Genomic DNA, 20,020 nt, shown 5'->3' on the forward strand with positions numbered 1-20,020 from the left:
CAATCTTATTAACTTTTCAAAATTCCCTGAAGAATTATTTTAAATATTTTTTTCAAAGCTGAGAAAGAACTTGTTCTTTCATTCATTCTTTTTTTTTTTTTTTTACACTCCGTAACAATGTTGCATTAGAGAAAAGCAGTATGACTCATGACAATTTTCTTCATGTCTACAAATCTGATAGATTCAGCAGTTAAACAATTCAACTCCTCTCTATCAAAACAAGAAATAATTGTTAGCCGTAAAAGCTCAGGAAAATTATAATGAAAATGGTAAGAAAATCTGTTATAATCACAGTTATAACTACATTAATATATTTTTCATTAAACACTTTTATAATTTATGATATTCTTGATTAAAAGTAGCTTTTATTTTAAACGAAAATCATTTGTGAAATCGCATGTGTGCCGGCGAATTGACAGCTTTCGAATTTTCTAGATTCAGACATCTGTATTTAATTTCACGAATAAAAATGTATTTTCTTATATTAAAACTCTGCATTTTTCTAATTTCTTTCGCAGCATCATTAAAGAACTCTCATTCATTCATAACATAATGTATTAATCTGTTCAAATTTTATTATTGAGATTTCAATTTTTATTGCTCGATTGTATTGTGTATATATTTTTTTCCTGCAAATTCTTTATAATTAAATATCTTCTAATAATGATAAAAAACTTATCTGTTATATATGAATAGCAATGCAAGATAATTCATTTTCATATTATGTAAAACATTTATTTTTAACTGTCACATTTGGTATTACTTAAGGAATAGTATTGAAAACGGAGTATTCTGGCAATCCCTACTGGATCAAATTATATTAAATTAAGGCTTCAATATAAGATTGTCTAGTTAATGATTTTATGATTAGTCTTATGACGAAGTTTATTGATTTTTGTCAATTGTATTGATCCTGGTAGTCTGTTACATACCTAAGAGGCATTAGTTATTATTTCTTAAGGTTGTGTGTTGTCGAATTTTTTTGAACAGAAGTTCATGTATTGTGTTTTGAATACTATTTGAAACAAGTTGTTACAGTTCAAATACTGCTGTCCTATTCATCAAAACGTTTTATATGTTAGTGTTAGAAGGGTTAAAAATTAGTGACCTTATGTTCTTCATTGGTAAATTCTTTTCCTTCCTAGGATCTAGACTTCCTTAATGTTAATATTTTTTTGAGATAAAATCTCTTAAATAAGCGATGACATTATTTAGATATATTGCATCTAATTATTTAGACCAGATACAATTGCTTCTATCTTATTGCAAACATTTTTTTTCTTAATGGGACAGTATTAATAATGTTCTCTCTATCAATTCTTATTCTATTAATTCAGAGTTTCATTTTTCCCTCCAGTTATAGGATCAAGATTAAAAAAAAAAAACTAAGTAGAAATTATGTTCTCAGATTATGTATTTGACAACAGTTTGCAAAAGGGTGGGATTCATAAATTGCTACAAAATATTTAAGAAAGCTCTACGATATGAACACTTTGGAAGTTATTGAAGAAATTGTTTTGAATGCACTGTACAATGTGAATAAATGGAAAAGGACGATTTTTATTATTAGTATTCTTCTATTTGTGTCCAAGTCACTAACTATTTTTCTTTAGGATAATGAAAAAAATAAGAAAACATATGAATTAACATGCATTTCATATTCAATGATTTTACTATGCTGGTGGCTTTATGAAGTTATTGATCTTTTATTTTACAGCAAATGTTACTAAATATGTGTTGAATATTCATATATAGTTTTTTTTTATTCCTACTTATTTTGTAATAATAATTATTATTAGCATTCATTCCTATTTAAAAAAACTACAGTAGACTCCCGATTATCTGCGGGCGGGTTATCCGTGCCTGCCGCACTAAGTTTTTTTTTTTTTTTTTTTTTTGCTTCCAAGCAAAGAGAAAATGCTTCCAAAGCAAGAAGCAAACACAAATGACTAATTTCTTCAAAAAGATGTAGTTATACTTTTGTAATTACATAATACATTACAGTATTAAAACAGTACATATGTATTAATTTTTCTGTGTATCCTTGATGCCTCTCGTAAGTACAAAGCCCTTTTCTGTTTTCATTAACAAAATACATTTTAGGTTTGTTTTGAATGATATACTAAAATATTAAGCATTAATTAAACATTTTCTGCTGTTTGTTTTACGTTTTATTGTACATAAAACGATTTTTCAAAGTTGGAGTGACTGTTTTCTCTTTTGCTATACCTGTTTTTAGCTTTTCTCGGATTATTCCGTGGATATTCCGAAAATTCCAATTCCGTGGATAATCGGGAGTGTACTGTAATTGTATTTTAAATTTACTATAACTAAACAGCCAGATTTCAGGAATTGCTGAGTCCACAACTACAAATTAATTCATAGCTGAGAATAAATCTTTTTTTCAAACACGAGTTTTGGAATCTATATTTTATCCTGCTCTTCTTTTCCCCTCAACTTGAAATTAGATTTTCATTGGCCCAGTTATGTTCAATGATTAGTTGCTTTTTGGCAACTCAGCATTCTAATGTTTATTGTTTTTACTGTTGCGCTATCAAATTTGATTTTTTTAATTATTGTTTCTGCAATTTGAAGTAGGAGTACTTCAAAGCAATAAAAATGAATTTTAAATTTCCATTTTTTTTTAATACCACATTTTTTCTATAGCTGTCTTTATTGAATAAAGCATGATCTTTAGCTAGTGGTCTGAACAAACCTAAAATTTAGATCCTAATACAGTTCATGTAAATAGAAGTCTTTGGTACAACAATTAAAGTCATGTATAGAACGATTTACATTGTCTGAGAGTTTAGAAATATTCACTTAAATTTATTCTAAAAGTAGGATTTAAAAAAAATGAACCATGAATTATAATTCACAATTCAGTGATCTATTTTTGTAAATAGAATGAAACATCTCTGGCAGTTCGAAAATCGGTCATTTACCAAGTCAGAAATGGAAGTAAACCATGTTTCTGTACATTGATCAGGTAGTGAAAGGTTTATATTGAAATAGATTATGAGGGACTGAAATTTTGTCTTGGTAGGATCATAAGTGCTTTCGCTTCTGATGTATCGATCCATCTACTTTAAGATGGGTACTGCTTCTGTTGACTTTTGAAATGACCTTGTTTCATTACTTGTCCTGTTATATATGTATGTTTATCAGTATATTGCTTAAATCACTGCAGTGTTTCTCATTATTTGTGGTTCTACCGTGATAAATTATTTATGGTACTACTATGATAATTCAATGTTATGATAATTCACTAGAATGAATCATGGTTGAGCGAGTTTTAGAATGAATCATGATTGAGGCTGTTTTAACATTTATGCTCTTAGTCAAGACAATTTAAGAACAATAAAGTATGTTATATTAACATTCAAAATTGCAGTACAAATTGATAGAAATTCTATCAACATAATTCTTTTATTGCATACATATACATATAATATTTTCCCCTTGTTTTTTTTCTCCTAGAGCATCAAGTTTATTAGCATATTTAATGAAAATAGTTTTCCTTTTGTGTTCTATGGAAAATAAAGTGTTAACTAATTCATATTACTATTAGGATTTTTAGCTTTACTGGCCCACCTTCATTAGAAAGAAGAAAAAAGACTTTTTACTTTCTTGTATACAACAAAACAATATTGTAAATATCAAAAAAGTTTGAAACCAAGGTTTTTGAAGAATTTGTGTTTTAGACTGCTATGAGTTTAAAGGCAATTTTGGAATTATATCTGTCTGCATATTAATTCTAAAGTGCTTTGAACTTGACGGATGAAATTTCATGTGACCTTTACACCAAATTTGTATATTTTTTTAATCAAATTAAAAACAAAATCCAATTGTTTGAAAACAAGTGAACAGCGTAACAAAAAAAGTAAAGTATTAGGTGAATAAAATCTGATACGCAGATTTAGTATTGAAAAGATAGTTAAATATCAATTTCATTCTTATTCATTGAGGATTGATTATCTGCGAGTCTGTATTCTCACATACATGCAAACACCAAAGCATAAAATAAGCTGCTTAATATACTTTGACATATCTGCATAATATATATTTAATGGTCTAAACATTTAAAAATATTTATATTTTGATAAATTTTTATCCAATTTTAAAAACATTATGAGGGAAACTTATCATAGTGAATTTAAAGCACCAACTCCATTCTTATTTTTAAATGGTTTTATATGTAATAAATAAGCAAATATGCATTTTTTTAGAAGAAAAAAAAATTATTGGATATTCAAACATCTAGATTGTAATATTTCATATGTTTACCCTTGTTCCTTTTTTATGTTCCTTAATTATTGCAGGAATAAGATACTCGCATACAAACAAAATGTATTTAGAATCTTCAAAATATGTGCGAGCATAAATTTAATAACTAACAATAAATTACATAAATCCTTTCCTTAAATCATAAAGCCCCTTACATTTTTTCTTCTTAAAGGGACAGTATACTCAGAAAGAAGCAAAAATAGATGAAAATAGAAAGTTTTATTTTTGTTTCATTATCAAAATATGTGTTTATATTTAACTAAAACAGCATTATAAAATGTGTTGCTTCATAAAGTGAATATTCTGAAGTCCTAGAGGGGAAAAAAAAAAAAAATACATTTGAATAACTTTTCACAAAATGATATTTTAATTAGATTTAAATATCTTTGAAATGTTCCAGGCAATGTAACTTTTGAAGCAATTAAATAGAATTGATAATTAAGATTTCAGCTAATCACTGAAAGAGAATAGGGTATGCATTTTATGTTTCAAGTTTTTTTAGATAGTTAAAAATTCTTATGAAAATTCAGTAAATATGTATAAAAATATTTATAAAAAATTAGTATTTAATTGAAATTTCAAAATCACTCACAGTTTTATTCCACATAAATTTATATTCAATAATAAAGAAAAAATTGTATCACCTCGAATATTTTGAGATTTAATAAAAATTATATTAACTTTTAATTTTTTAAAAACAATATTTATTTTGTAAAAAGAAATTTGATGTATTTATACTTTTATGCATATATATAAAAAAATTTCGTAACTCTAAGTGAATAATTCGTAAAAAGGCCCAATAGAGTCCACTGTGCTTAAACAGTGAAAGTCAAATTGTTGATTATTATAAAAATTACTTTATTGTTAAATAAAAGGTTCAGGTTTTTACTTCAATATTTATTTTATTTTTACAATATGCATTTTATAGGGTAACAATTTTAATAATTGATTATACATTTGCACTATAGAATGGACCTATTATCCTTCTTAAAGAAGGAACTGAAAACAGTCAGGGCAAGCAGCAAATTATTAGCAATATCAATGCCTGCCAAGTGGTATCTGAAGCTGTACGTACCACACTGGGGCCCCGTGGAATGGACAAACTCATTGTTGGTGGTAAAGGTAATAAGTTTATCATTGTCTTTAATATATTCCTCAATACTTTTTAAAAAATAACAATTTTTTCTTTAATAAGCATTATTATTATAGAAAATATATATTTATTTCAGTATTATTTAATAAATGTTAAATGTTTTCATAAATACTATTTGGCTGGGAAATTCCATTGAATTTTTCAGTATCAGTTGCATATTTAGCATAAAGTAATTTTTTCATTGAAGCTCTGCTCATAGAAATTTTTACTTTGTAATTTTTATTTTTCTCTATTACTTTTAAATTCATTTATTAAAATTAATTAATTCAATTATGTTTGGTTGTAATTATGGGTAATGTGTAATTCTTGATATAGCAGACAACTCGATTACATTAAAAATATTTGGGCTGATATCTAATTCCAAATGAAAATCAATCAATACAATTCAATTTCACTGTCAATAATAATGAAAAAATAAAGTATACTCGTGAAATGAACGCTATAGTAAAAGATCAATTCCAATGCGCTGTCATATGACATATTGAATCAAAATGAAAATAAATTATAATCTGTAAATTCGATTTAACTGTGTGATTTGAAACATTGTAATGGAATTGTAAAATATTTTCTATAGCATGTGCTTCTTTTTTTTGTTCAACAGATGATGCTGTTTTCTAAAACCATGTTTTTATCTATCACAGGTGTAACATTTATATAATATATATTTAAACATGTATGTATTTCATTACGACATCATGTCAAAATTTCAAAGCAGTGGGTGAAGAACTTTGCAGCTGAGAGGTTTAAGATTTGAACAGACAGATATTTACATTTTTATTCTTATATATGACTAAGAAGAACATGTTGCAACTTTGTCTATACATCCAATTTTTTTTAAAGTCATTTCAGTGGCTTTTAAATATTATCCACAAATAGTTTATATGATTTATTTGAAGTGAATAATGTCTGCTATTAATTAACCAGAATTTGAAAAGTTCAAAATTCTTAGCAAATTAGTTATTAATTCTTAAAAATAATTCTTATGAAATTATTTTTCTGTACCCCTAAAAGCTAAAATAATAAATAAATAAATAAATAATTTCTAAAATTAGATATATATCTGTGTGTGTGTGAAAATATTAAATATTAGGAAACAAAAATTATACAGCTAAGATGTTTAAAAATCAAAATTTAATTCTCTTCTTTTCTCCTATTTTAATAACATAAATTTCATCAAAATTAATCAACATAATGTTAACCAAAGATGTGAGGTATTAATAAAATTAATTTTGCCATGTCTATCAAGTTTAATCAATATTTTTATTATATTTTAAATTATACTTGAGCAATTATAATAGAGCATTCTGAGTAGTCAGCTGTATCTCGGTAGCAAAATTAATTGGCAGTGCTTCTATATATTAAATTTCTTCATTCTGACTGAATCTTCTCCGATTCTGTCTTTGAAATAATTTAGATTTTTGATCAAAATTGTTTTTTAAAATCCCCCCTCCCCCCCTCCCCCAATTATTATCCAATTCGGAAAAAAAATAGCATCTTAGATTTTTCTGCTGAGGAAAACACATAAACAGTCCAAAAGTATACACTTTTGCAAAAACTGAAATATATCATTGTTTGCAATATATATCCCAATCAAGACAGTGTAACCATTTGATCAAAAGTGTGATCTATAATTTTAAATAATTTTGCGAAAAATCTGGAAGAAATATTTTAAGTATACAAAAACATGTTCAAAGCTTCGTAAAATGCTGGAATTTTGTAAAAGTTTTTTTCTATTTATTTTGAAATATCCTTACAAATCTTCAGTTGAGTGTGAATGTAATATTTATTAATATTATAAGAATAATATAATTTATAATAATAATATTTATTATAGGAAAAACTATAATTTCAAATGACGGCGCTACTATTTTGAAAGAATTGAATGTTGTACATCCTGCGGCTCGTACTTTAGTGGACATAGCAAAAGCTCAAGATGCTGAGGTTTGTAATATGATTAATTGAAATGAGACATGAAATTCTGGTGTCCAACATTATGCATTTTAACAAGTGTATAAAGAATATATATAGTTTTTAAGAAAATCATTTCTATATTACAATTGAGGTTTGAATAATTTTCTTACTCTTAAGCTAATGAGGTTTTCAACAAATCCTTGAATAATATACTGATCTAATATTCTCTGTAAAGTATTTGTATCTTTAACTAAATTTATTGCTTTTGTTTTTTGAATGGTGAATTTTCCTTTGTGACTTTATGCCACTAAAATGGGTTAAATCAGAAGTCATTATATTTTATGTATCTTCCCTCCGTGACTGACTCTTTGTTAAGTTTGTCAAAAGTTCAATTGCTGATATACTATTTTTATATATAAAAGTATTAATTCTATTTTATTTTCCATTAAGTGATTTAGAAATAATTTGTGAAATCAACTTTTTATACCTTTTGAATAGTAACTTAGTCCCTATTATATTCTAATGATTAATATATTTTTAAAATTCTTTTTAATTAAAAATAATTTTTAATTGTTTTTAAACTTGCCTTTAAACATGAAATTAAAAAGTTTTTAATTTTGGCAAAATTATATTTGTTATGGAAAGTTTAATGCCTTAATATAATTAAAAGTGCATGATTATAATATTATAGTTTTTAGTTGAAGCTCTCTCTCTCTCTCCCTCTCTCTATCTATCTATATATATATATATACACACACACACTACTGCTCTTGAATTTTATTTCCATAAATTAAGGTGTTAATAAAATTTCTTTCTTATAGGTTGGTGATGGAACTACTACTGTTACATTGTTAGCTGCTGAAATCCTCAAACAATGCAAACCATTGATTGAAGATGGTATTCATCCTCAGATTATGATAAGAAGTCTTCGTACTGCATTAAAAATGGTAATTCTTTGCTAAATTTTAAATGATCTGAAAATTATAATAAAATATTCTTTTTCACGGAATTCTAATTATGCAAAAGTAATTTTCCTTTTGTTGGTTAATAATTTCACTCAAGATAACACGATTTTTAAATTGTAATATCCCCTTCTCGAAGTGAAAAGTTTTATGAAAAATCTCCGTTTTTCTGTATTTATTGTGTTTTAAAAATCATAGTTTAAAGACAAGTGTATTATTATTTATTTCCTATTGGAAAATTGAATTTTCCACTCTTGGTAAGAATCAGAATCATTCTTTTTTATTATTATTATTACCTGTCAGTTGTTAAGAGAAATAGATTATTCAGATTGGGAAATTATATTTTTATTATTTGAATATTTACTTTTCAGTAGTTTAATGCTTTACATAAATCCATTTGTTTTTAAGAAAATGGGAAATGCAATCTTTTTAAGTTCCTGATTTGTTTGATGTTTGTAAAGATATAATTTTGTTGGCAATTTTTTGTCTTTACTTAAAGTTTTAAAATTTTGTACATTTGTATGTTCTTTATGACAATAATTATTTTAACACATTTAGATATTAATATCAGTAATTAATTACTGATTCTGTGCTAGCAGTAATTTGAAAAAAGTTTGGTTCCATAATTCCTTTATATTTTTATAATCGCTTATAAATCAAAGATTAAAAAGTAGGAGATTATTAAAATATTTTTATTACACTTATAAATGAAGGAATGTTTCAAAACTTTTGATTTGTTAAATTTTTAACCTTATTATTATTACCCTTAAATTACCCTTTATTATTATTACCCTTAAAATCTTTTATATTATTTTGATTTTCAGTTATTCAAATGGAGGCATAATATTTTATTATGAAATGTGATATACTTGCTTTGGAAATAAATTTCTTTAATTTTTTGCAGCTGTTAATTTTTCGCTCAGTCTAAAGATAATTTTGAAAGATGTCTTTGTAATTTTTCCAACTTAACAAAGATAACAGATAATAAACATAGATAACATGTCAGTAACCTCTTATAATTGTTTTTTTAACGTTATTTATGTAATCATATTGTTTTTTCAAGGCTAATTGTTATTTCTTTATTTTAGGCTGTTGCAAAAATGAATGAAATAGCAGTAAAAGTCGAAAAGGGTGATCCACAGTAAGTTCTAAGTTTTTATCATTACTAGCATTCAAATAAATATCATAACTATTCTATTTATTATATGTCACTTTAATATTTTGATTTATTATGAGATGAAAAAAATTGTTAAATTTTACTTCATTTCATTTCAGTGGTATTTTAGCAAATGTCATTGATATATATTCAAATGGTTTTTAGGACTTGGTTTATTATATTTATTGATTTTAGACTTCTTTCATAGAAAACAAAGAGCTCTTCTAGAAAAATGTGCCATGACCACATTAAGCTCTAAATTAGTTGCCTCACAAAAAGAGTTTTTTGCAAGAATTGTTGTTGATGCTGTCATGCAGCTTGATGAACTTCTTCCTCTGAATATGATTGGAATAAAAAAAATTCAAGGTGGAGCTATGGAGGTTAGTTTTATAGTATATAGTTTTATCAATAAATTTATCTACTTTAAAACTCATTTGATTTTTACTCTATAGAATGAATATTTCTTTCCATAGTCTGTTGCACATTATATGTGTCGTTCTAGATCATTGCAGTTTTGAATATCAGTACCTTTGATATCTAATAAGAGAATTGTAATTTTGGTTATTTTCTTATTAACGACTATAACATTTTTTCTACTTATTTTGTAAAAGAAAACAAAATGTGAAAAACAAAGAAGAGGTTCTTAAAGTGAATTGTAGAAGATACATGTTATGATCTAAAAAATAATGATCTCTTAAATACATATATCTTGTGAATCTATGTGTCATATCTTTAACGTATTAATTAATCATTAAATTTTTATATACTAAACTTTCTTATTCTGAAGCATTTTTCAAAGCAACAGATGAATGTTATTTGTTATTTTCTGTAGAAAAGTTCTGCATAGCATTTGGTTATGTTAATAGGTATTGACTTTTAAGGGCTCAGTGGTTTCTTGATTTATGACCACAAAGTAAAATTAGCTTCAGGTTGTATTTTAATGATATGTATTTTTCACTTACGTACAATTTGTTATTTGTTTCAAACAAAGTATTGCTGAAATATATAGATCTCGCTTACAAGCTGTCAATCTGAACAAAGCTCAATTATAGAAAGGATTCTGTCAGCTATGAACTTTGATATAGAAATTAAAGTTGCATTCATTTTCTTTTCAAAAATATTATCCTGCTTCATCTATTTACAATATAAATGTAAATATGTTATTTACTTGGGAAAATATTTATTTTGAGCTTTTAAAATTTCTTAGGATTCTATGTTAATATCTGGTGTAGCCTTCAAGAAGACATTCTCTTATGCTGGATTTGAAATGCAACCTAAAAAATACTTGAATCCAAAAATTGTTCTCTTAAATGTAGAACTGGAATTGAAGTCTGAAAAAGAAAATGCTGAAATAAGGGTGGAGAGTGTGCAGGTAAATTTATCTTATTTATATTTTTTTGTATGACAGTTATTATTTGGAACTTTTTTTATTAATTTTTTTAAACCTAAAATCATAGTTTAATAGTAATGCTTTTATATTGTTTCCTCCCATTCTTATATCAAATTTGAAAGTTTGGTTTCATAATTATTATTTGTCTAATTTTCAAAAACTATTATATTTGCAGACTAAATTTTTTTATATTATGCTTTCAAAATTTTGAAACATTGACTTTCAAATGTTAGGTTTGAAAGAAAAGTTATTTTCAAAAAGAATTTTGAAGAAAAACTGCATCTGTTATAGATTCATTCAATTGCTTAATATTATGGGTAGGCATTTTAAAATGATTAATGACTGATAAAATATTTTAATAAAATGTCCCCTCCCCTCTTTGCTTTTAAATCATTTTATGACCTTAAGTGTTTTTCTTGAAATACTTTTGTCATTCAAACCACAATAAAAAAAATTCTTATGAAAATGTTTTATTTACATGTTTTTTTTTGTTAATCATTTTTCTAATATTGTTTCTTAAGGATAAGCATGTTGAGCACTTCTAGTCTTTTAACAAAATTAATGCTTTCTTCATATAGAATGTGTTATGTACTACACAATGTGAAGCTTTTATTTAATTACATAGATTTTTTAATGATGAAATATATCAACATATTTATAGGTGTTCATGTGATTAAATACAAGTTCTGAATAATTCCTCAGATTTCATAAATTTTTTAATGTCATTATGCAAAATATGAACCAGTTGAATATACTAAAATATGCAAGAATATGTTTTGAGATTTTTTGTTTGGAAAAGATTGGAAACTGTTTATTATAGATGAAATGACAAATAAGATATCTTTTAGAAATTTTATGCTTATCAGGGAATCTAAGATAAGAATGATGCATTCTAAATATTATATTATTTTCAGATATGATATTTGAATTCATACTTTTCTTATCTTCTTTCTTTTTCTTCATTTTCCTTGTATTAAATAATATGAATTCAACAAAAGAAAATACCATATGACATTGATAAACAAACAAACAAAAATTGGCGTTATTCCTTTGCTTTCTTCATTATGATTTTTACTGTTTGCAGGGGGGGGGGGGTAGGACTATCAGAGAATGAAGGAAAATTCTGTAAAAAGAAATGAAAAACATTAAGTGCAGTAAAATATAGCAGCGGACAATAGAAATATGAGGTTTAACAGTTTTTAATAGAGTTATTTTACATCTATTGTATTTTATTTTATGGAACTTAGATATGAAAGTTTTGACAAAGTAAAATTAGAATGTTATTCTTGTAAGTAATATACTGTGCTTGAATTGTTATTGTTAAAATGTATAATTTTTTTTAGGAATATCAAAATGTTGTTGATGCGGAGTGGGAGATCTTGTACAGAAAACTGCAGAAAATTCATGAAAGTGGTGCAAAAGTTGTTCTTTCCAAACTGCCAATTGGAGATGTAGCTACTCAATATTTTGCTGATAGGTAAGCCACTATACTAAATTAATGAGTAAATTTTAAAATTTTATTTTGTACTATAATTCCGAAAACTGAAACCAAAGAAATATAAAATCTTAATATTTGTAGGATAATGAATTGGTCAATGTTCAAATTATTACTATATTTGATAATAAAATAACTTTGATTTTGTGTTGTGAATAACATTAAGCAACATTCTATTAGACATAGAATAAAATTAGATACTCTCAATGATCTCTGTATAGAAGTCAGACTAATAAACTTCCAAAATAAATAAAACTTCAATAGGTATATATTTATATTTCTAGGGAATAAAAATAGACAATGCATCATCAAAGTTTTGTTAACTTCTTTAAATAACAAAAAATGTAGATAAACTATATAAGGTTTCATAGACAAATTCAGAAATATGCCAATTCACACTAAAAGAATGTTGCCTATTCAAACAATTTAATATAAAAATATTGCTTATGATAGACCGAAAAGGAATTCTCTTACAAATAAAATAATAAGTTTGACTAAAACATTGTTTTCTGTTGATAATTCTCTTTACTTCACCTTACCCTATCAGTTTCTAGTTAGTTACTCTGATATTTCTAAAATTATTCTGAAAAAAATATTTTTTGTTTCAATTTTTTTTAAATTACAATTATTTTTTTAGTCTAAATAACATGCTAATAAAAATATGTGGAAATGTTAATTCATCAATCTTTGTAAATCAGATTTTTTTAAATAGTTTATAAATAAAGAAATGAGCTTCAGATATGTGTATGTTCTATTATAAAATATAAATAGAACTTTTCTTTAAATATTAATTTTTTTTCCATAAATGAACATGAAAATAAAAATATATAATTCTTGATAATAAAAAATATTTTATTGGTAAATGTTTTGACCTATTTTTCCCATTTCATATCATTTTAAGAACAGTAAAAAAAGAGCCCAGTCTTTATTGAATTATGAGTTAAATTATGAAATCAACTGGGGATAGATTAAAACTGAAAGACCCTTTTCTATATTTTTGTGTATTGAAACAGTTTCCTATATCTATTCTTTTCTTGTATATCTCTGGCAATTTTTGAAAAGAAGGGGAAAATGAAATAAATATGATGCTTTTGCTAATAGTATTTACATGTATCTGAAAACACATTACTATTCAAGTAATAGATGTGCTTGATTTTAAAATTAACACATTTTAGAAAATAAAATGTACCCAAATCCTTTTTTTTTTAAATGAAAATATGCTAAAATAGCAATATGTCATTAAAGCCTGAAATCAACAATTATGTTTTTTAAAAAATCTTAGGTTCTTACATTTGCTTTAAGTTAATATCTTGAGAATTTACCTGTCCATTAATCATGATTATATTTAAGTAAGCTATTCTAAGGTTTGCACCAAAAGCTTTTAATTGCTGAATGAAAAAAAATTTAATATTAAAGAAAAACAATTATTTCAAACTGCAATAGATGGTTATTCTGTTTATTACTGTGAATTAATAAAAATTTATAAGACTCTTATTATGCCTGCTCTGCTCTATGCAAGTGAAACTTGGACACTCAGCATTCTCTGAACATGTTCGAGAGAAAGAAATGAAGCAGTACTAGAGAGAGGATGTTGGCAAATTAGATTCAATTTTGAATTATACAAATTCTATAGGCAACCACAGATAACACTAGTTCCCAGAGCAATAGGTTAAGATAGCTCGGCCATATCTAGAGAAGCCCTGAAAATAACCACTTTTAAAAATCCTGGGCCTGAGGAAGATCTCCAACTAGATGGCTGGATGATGCGGAAAGAGACCTGGGTGTTCTGAGGATAAAGAACTGGATAGGAGTTGCGGGGGGTAGAAAGCGCTGGAAAGTGCGTGTAGTTGAGGCAGCCAAGATCTGCAAGGGGCTTGTGCTTATGAAGAAGATTGTGAATTAATGTCTATGAATTTTCCTTTGGATTAAAAATCAATTGAGTAGGACTTGTAGTTGATCAGTTTTACTTGAATTTTAATTACCTTCATTTTTCATCAGCCCTTAAAACTGATAATAACCTCTGAGTTCATTGGTTCATATGCATTTTGCTATTTTTAAATTAGGATTTATTCTAATTTAAATGGTTAGGGCAACTTCTTTCTGTGGGATTAAAATTCTGAGGTTCATTAGATATTTAGTAATTATTAAATAGATAAATAGATAGAATTTATTTAAATAAGAAAAAAATTGAATTATATCTTCATGTGGGGCGAGTAGCCTGGAAGAGGTGTATGAATGATTAATTTTATTATTTACAATTTTTTTTTTTTTTTTGCCTTTCAGGGATATGTTTTGTGCTGGTCGTGTTCCTGAAGATGATTTGAAAAGAACCATGAAAGCTTGTGGTGGAGCTGTTCTGTCCACATGTTACGATATAACTGACAGTGCCTTGGGAACTTGTGAAGTTTTTGAAGAGAAACAAATTGGAGGTGAAAGGTAATTTATCCAATTGCCTTTTCATTTAAAAATTGTTTGTTCATTTATTCATATGATAAGTGGAATTGTACTTGATAAATATCAGTAGAATAACTAGATGTATAGATTTTAAAATCAAATATGCTTGCTGAATTGATAAAACTGTTTTGTCATTTTTCCCAAAAATTTGGATTTTCTCATTTTGGAGGATTATTTATATGTATATAGGAGTTGCATAATATCTTATGTAACATTAATTATACATTTTCTTTTATAAAACAACATAGCTGCTTTTCATGCCATCTTAAATCTTTTTCAGATGTTATGAGAAATAATTATGTCAACTGTTAATGTATAATTTTTTAAAAGTTTGTTTAAATTTATTTAATAACCATTTTTAATTGAATTTTATTGTGATGAAATGTTGCTTCATTTTCATATTTATTTTGAAATTTATATTATGGTTATGGTAAAAATTTTATAAAGATTGTTCTCTTACTTACTTCTGTTGTAATATTGCTGACTTTTAGTAGGCTCATTATGTAGGGGAAAGATTAGTTTTTTTAAGGATGTGGTAAATTGATCCATTTCTTCTTGCAAATTACATTTTATTAGGCATGTATTATCAGTTGTTAAATGTCATTTATGTCCAGTTTTCGTGTTTAAATTAATTGAAGTTTGTTCCTACAGGTTTAATTTGTTTACTGGCTGTCCCAATACAAAAACTGTTACTTTAATTCTGAGAGGTGGAGCTGAACAGTTTATTGAAGAATGTGAGAGATCACTTCATGATGCTATTATGATAGTTAGGAGAGCTCTTAAAAATGACTTAGTTGTTGCAGGTTAGTTCACCTATGAATTCTTACTAACATTTGAAATTATCATATTATATATATTTCGTTTTAGCTGAATCAGTTAGCTGTTTATTATGAACATTTTGGCAAATCTGATTTATAGTATTTTAACATTTCAATGATTTCTTTTAATTTCCTGTAAATCCAAGAAAAAAATTGCACAACTAATTGGAAGAGAATGAATTTCAAACAAAAATGATATGGTCTTCTGATAATTTTTGCTTAGAAAATGTTTTTTTAAACCTAAAATTTCTTAGAATGATTTGTTTGGTATTCTAGCAACTTTGGTTTCATTATAATAATTATTATTATTATTGGAGGGGGGGGATTGGTCTGTTATTTAAAGCTTGATACTGAGCAAATTAATTAATTGATGTATTCAGGCTGAATTCAGTACACGAATGAAAGATTTTTTAGCTGTATTTTGTTATGATGTAAAAACAATATAAGCACTTTAGAGTAACGGAAGGTTTAAAAAGAAAAAAAAATCATAATTTTATATGAATTCATGAATATTTTCATTCACTTGCATATTTTAAATTAAAATTATGATAATCTTGTTTAAGAATAATAATGTCTGCATTGATTAGCTTTCAGGTAGTGACTGCAGAACAATTATAGATATCAGGCTGAAATCTTTGTAATGTCGTAATTATTATATTTTTGTATAATGAATTAAAAAGATTTGAAATCACTATATTATTATTTTCAGAAGTTGTTTTCTGTTGTAGTATAATTTGCAATTACATGTTAGAAGACTTTTTTTTGGGGGGGGGGATGTTTCGTTTAAGAAATATGAAATTATTTACTGTTGCTATGATGGAGCATTTTTAACTTTAATTACTGTATAAATTATTATTGATGTCTCTATTTTTTGTGTATTTTTTAATAGGGGGTGGAGCAATAGAAATGGAACTTTCCAAATTTTTGCGTGATTATTCAAGAACTATCAAAGGAAAGGAGCAGCTAATTATAGGAACTATGGCCAAAGCTTTAGAAGTTATTCCAAGACAACTTAGTGACAATGCGGGGTTTGATTCCACAAATATTTTGAATATGCTTCGTCAGAAACATGCTACTGGTAAATTGTTGTTTAAATTATATTTTCTATTAGCTTTACATTATCTTGCTGGATAGTGTTAGCGTACAGTGGCTAGATTGAAATAAAATTTTATTATGCATTTTGTAAGGTAAATTTTTAAAAATTCCTATATTAATGAAATGCAAATATTTATTCAACTTTTGTTTATTGAGGTCATTTTATGCATGTCAATTTTGGGTATCTATTATTTAAGGGTTTTTATTACCTGTAGTGACCAACTGGTTCAGCAAGAATGTTGATTGTATTTAATTTCTGTTGATTTCTCTTTTGCTTAACTTATTTATGTTTCCTCAATAGGAAGTTTTTAAAGTCCAAATTAGGATAGTCATGTAAACTGTTGTCTTAGTAGCCTTATGCATGAACTTCTCATGTCAAGGAGAACATATTTGTTTGCAAATGAAGTTGCCGTTTTCTTATAGTGTTTAATTCACATTGCCTAAATTCAGTAATTTCACATTCTTAATTCTTATACAATATGCTTGATTAATTTCCAACATTAAAATTAGGTCAGTGCATTTTTCTCACGTTTTAATAACATATTTAACAAGATGTTAGGTGGACTGAAAAATGCTAATAAAATTAATGGTTTATATAATTTTCAACATATTTACTATGATATTTAATATCTCAACAGACTTTTGCTAATAGTTCACAAAAAATGTGGTGAATTAAAGTAAGGAACTAAAAATGCTATTTACAAAAAATTTAGAGGAAAACCATATGATAAAATGTTTGTAGAAATAATAAAAATGGTTTAAAAATTCATTATTGTTAAATTAGAATAGTTGTTACTATTCTATACAAATATTTTTTGCATGTTACCTTTTTGCAAAAGTCTGCAAAGAAAATTGTCACAATTTTTCATCAGTTGTTAGTAATTCAAATTTAAAGTGGAGGATTCCAAAATATTGATTTATCCTCTTTATTCAGTTATCTGTCCCATCTTAGTAAAAATAATTAATTGTATTTTAAATTGTTTCATTAAAAAGTTGCTTATATCATAAATTTTAATTATTTTTTGCATTGTGTTAATATTTTATTTCATATTTTTTTATTGCTTCTTTAATACTGTTTTGTAATGACAAAATAATTTGTTAATAGAAAATTTTTATGTTTTTTTATTATGTTTATTAATTATAATAATAGTCTCTATAAGAATTTGTAACATTTTAAACTTGCATCAGAAACAGATGCTTATATAGGTTGAAAGATGGGACTTTTTTGCATTTTTGCTTGTCGTTATCTGTAATTCATTTATTGCAGTGCATTTTTTTAATAATTTTATCTAGCCAGCAGAAATTGAAATTGGTCTTTTTAGAGAATAAAATATTTATGGAATTATAAAATGTTATTTTATAGTCATTTAATATAACATTTATTTTAAGTTAACATTTTAATACTTTATAATCATTATTTTCCAACATATCTTAATTTTTGATTCATCTCATCTATTGCATTATGAATTATTTAGATATGAGGTGAATATTCAAACATCTGGAAATATAATAAAGTAAAAGCTTTTTTTTATTGTTTTTTGCTTTTGTGAATTGCAAGTGACTGCAAGAAAAAGAATAGGCTTGTAATTTTATAGAATTTAACAACTTTTCGATTGTGTATGGAATTTAATTGATTTTGAGGAGTGCCAGTCATTTAGAGATAGGACTGATCATTCTTTATTAAGATATTTAAATACTCTAAATCTGATCAGAAATTAAATGAAGGTAAATAAAATTTCAAAAATACTATCACATATCCAAGCCATAGCTGAAAGGGGGTTTTCCTTCCTTAAATAAAGTTGAGATTGAGAACCTTCAAAAAGAAAAATTTGATTTTGAAATGATTTTTAAAAAAAATATGGTGGGGTACAGAACTTTCACAACGTAAAGAAATTTAGATTAGATACAGGAAGGGGGGAAAAACAAACAAAATCTGAATACATAGACAAGCAAAAAATCACTATCTCAAAATGAGAAAAGGAATAAGTGATTTTTGATCAAAACTGGACGTGATTTCTGTATACAGAAGTTTGTGAATAAACTAACCAATAAGGCAAAGAAGAATAGAGGTTTTTTAAGCATTTTAAAATGGTATACTGTTTCCAATTCGTTTGTGTAAATGTAAATGAAGATTTATTTCTTGCATTTTTTCCTACATTCTGCAAAATACTGATCAGAAGTTGAAAATTCTTATTAGATTAACATTTTTTAATGAATTTGCATCCATTAGTATGTCTGCTTAATCATTTTCTCAGATGTCTAGTGGCACAGTATTCCAGCTTATAAAATAACTACAAAATGTTTTGCGCAGTCCTCGAAAAATTTCATGTGCGTATTTCTTTTAGCATCAATAAATTAGCTACATTTTTGTTTGTTTGTTTGAGTTTAAATTTTAAAAGGTAGTACATTTATCTTTTAAGTTAGTTAAGTAACATTAGTTTTTAAACTTTTGGTTTATTGATGTACTTTAGTTGCAGTATTAGATATCATACTTGTGTATTAGTTATTTGATAGTTTATGCTTGTTATCCTCCTTTTTGTGTAGTATTACATCTATTTAATTTTTTTTCAGGTGGTTTGTGGTACGGTGTTGATATTCATAATGAAGATATAGCTGACAATTTTGAAGCTTGTGTTTGGGAACCAGCTGTTGTGAAAATTAATGCCTTAACAGCAGCTACTGAAGCTGCTTGTCTTATTATTTCTTTAGATGAAACCATTAAAAATCCAAAATCTAATGTTACTCCACCAGGTCCCCTTCCAGGCAGGGGAAGAGGACGACCATTCTAAACCCAGTGCTAATGATTTTTTTTTTAAGAAAAATTTCATTTTCATGGTTTCTAAAATCTCTTGACTAACACATGTGATAATGAATGCTGTGTATGTTTATTAAAAAAAAATCCTTTTTCATTATGCATTATGATACTTGTAAAGTCAGTTTGTTGCATTCATAAAATAGAGAAATTTGCTTCATCTTTTGAACTACAAGAACAAATCTATGTATTTATTGTTGCTGAACTTGTCACTTTGCATTTCTTAAATGGGTCATTCATCTGATATTATTGCAGAATAATCAAGTAATAAGTCATTTTGTTTTCTGTTGCTGAAATTTAACTGAATTTTATTTTCTCTTTGTCATCACTTTCTATGCTGGCTATAATATAACATGAATAAAAGTAATAACTTTCTGCAATTTTGTTTTACTTCATTTGTTATTATAATAGATATAAGAAACTTTACAATCAATTAATCTCTTAGATCTGAAAGATGTTGAATTTTACATTAACATTGAAATTGTTT

General features: G+C 26.0%; 1 protein-coding gene across 1 annotated transcript; it reads left to right on the top strand.

Annotated features, from left to right (window-relative positions):
* Positions 1 to 144: 144 nt before the first annotated feature.
* Positions 145 to 19,533, top strand: LOC129957248 (T-complex protein 1 subunit eta-like). Its single transcript, XM_056069497.1, has 12 exons — positions 145 to 269; positions 5,256 to 5,409; positions 7,275 to 7,381; positions 8,173 to 8,298; positions 9,402 to 9,454; positions 9,678 to 9,849; positions 10,677 to 10,841; positions 12,203 to 12,336; positions 14,638 to 14,790; positions 15,460 to 15,611; positions 16,516 to 16,704; positions 19,293 to 19,533. Exons 1-12 carry the CDS (start codon positions 261 to 263, stop codon positions 19,508 to 19,510), a joined length of 1,632 nt encoding a protein of 543 aa, XP_055925472.1. The 5' UTR covers positions 145 to 260; the 3' UTR covers positions 19,511 to 19,533.
* Positions 19,534 to 20,020: the final 487 nt, after the last annotated feature.

Source organism: Argiope bruennichi, chromosome 11 (assembly GCF_947563725.1).
Source record: "Argiope bruennichi chromosome 11, qqArgBrue1.1, whole genome shotgun sequence".
Classification (NCBI taxonomy): domain Eukaryota; kingdom Metazoa; phylum Arthropoda; class Arachnida; order Araneae; family Araneidae; genus Argiope; species Argiope bruennichi.

Bases quoted from the DNA above. Each gene is read 5' to 3' on its own strand.
- LOC129957248 (XM_056069497.1), top strand. The intron at 9,850-10,676 runs GTTAGTTTTATA...AAAATTTCTTAG, and splicing joins TTCAAGGTGGAGCTATGGAG to GATTCTATGTTAATATCTGG. The intron at 15,612-16,515 runs GTTAGTTCACCT...ATTTTTTAATAG, and splicing joins AAATGACTTAGTTGTTGCAG to GGGGTGGAGCAATAGAAATG.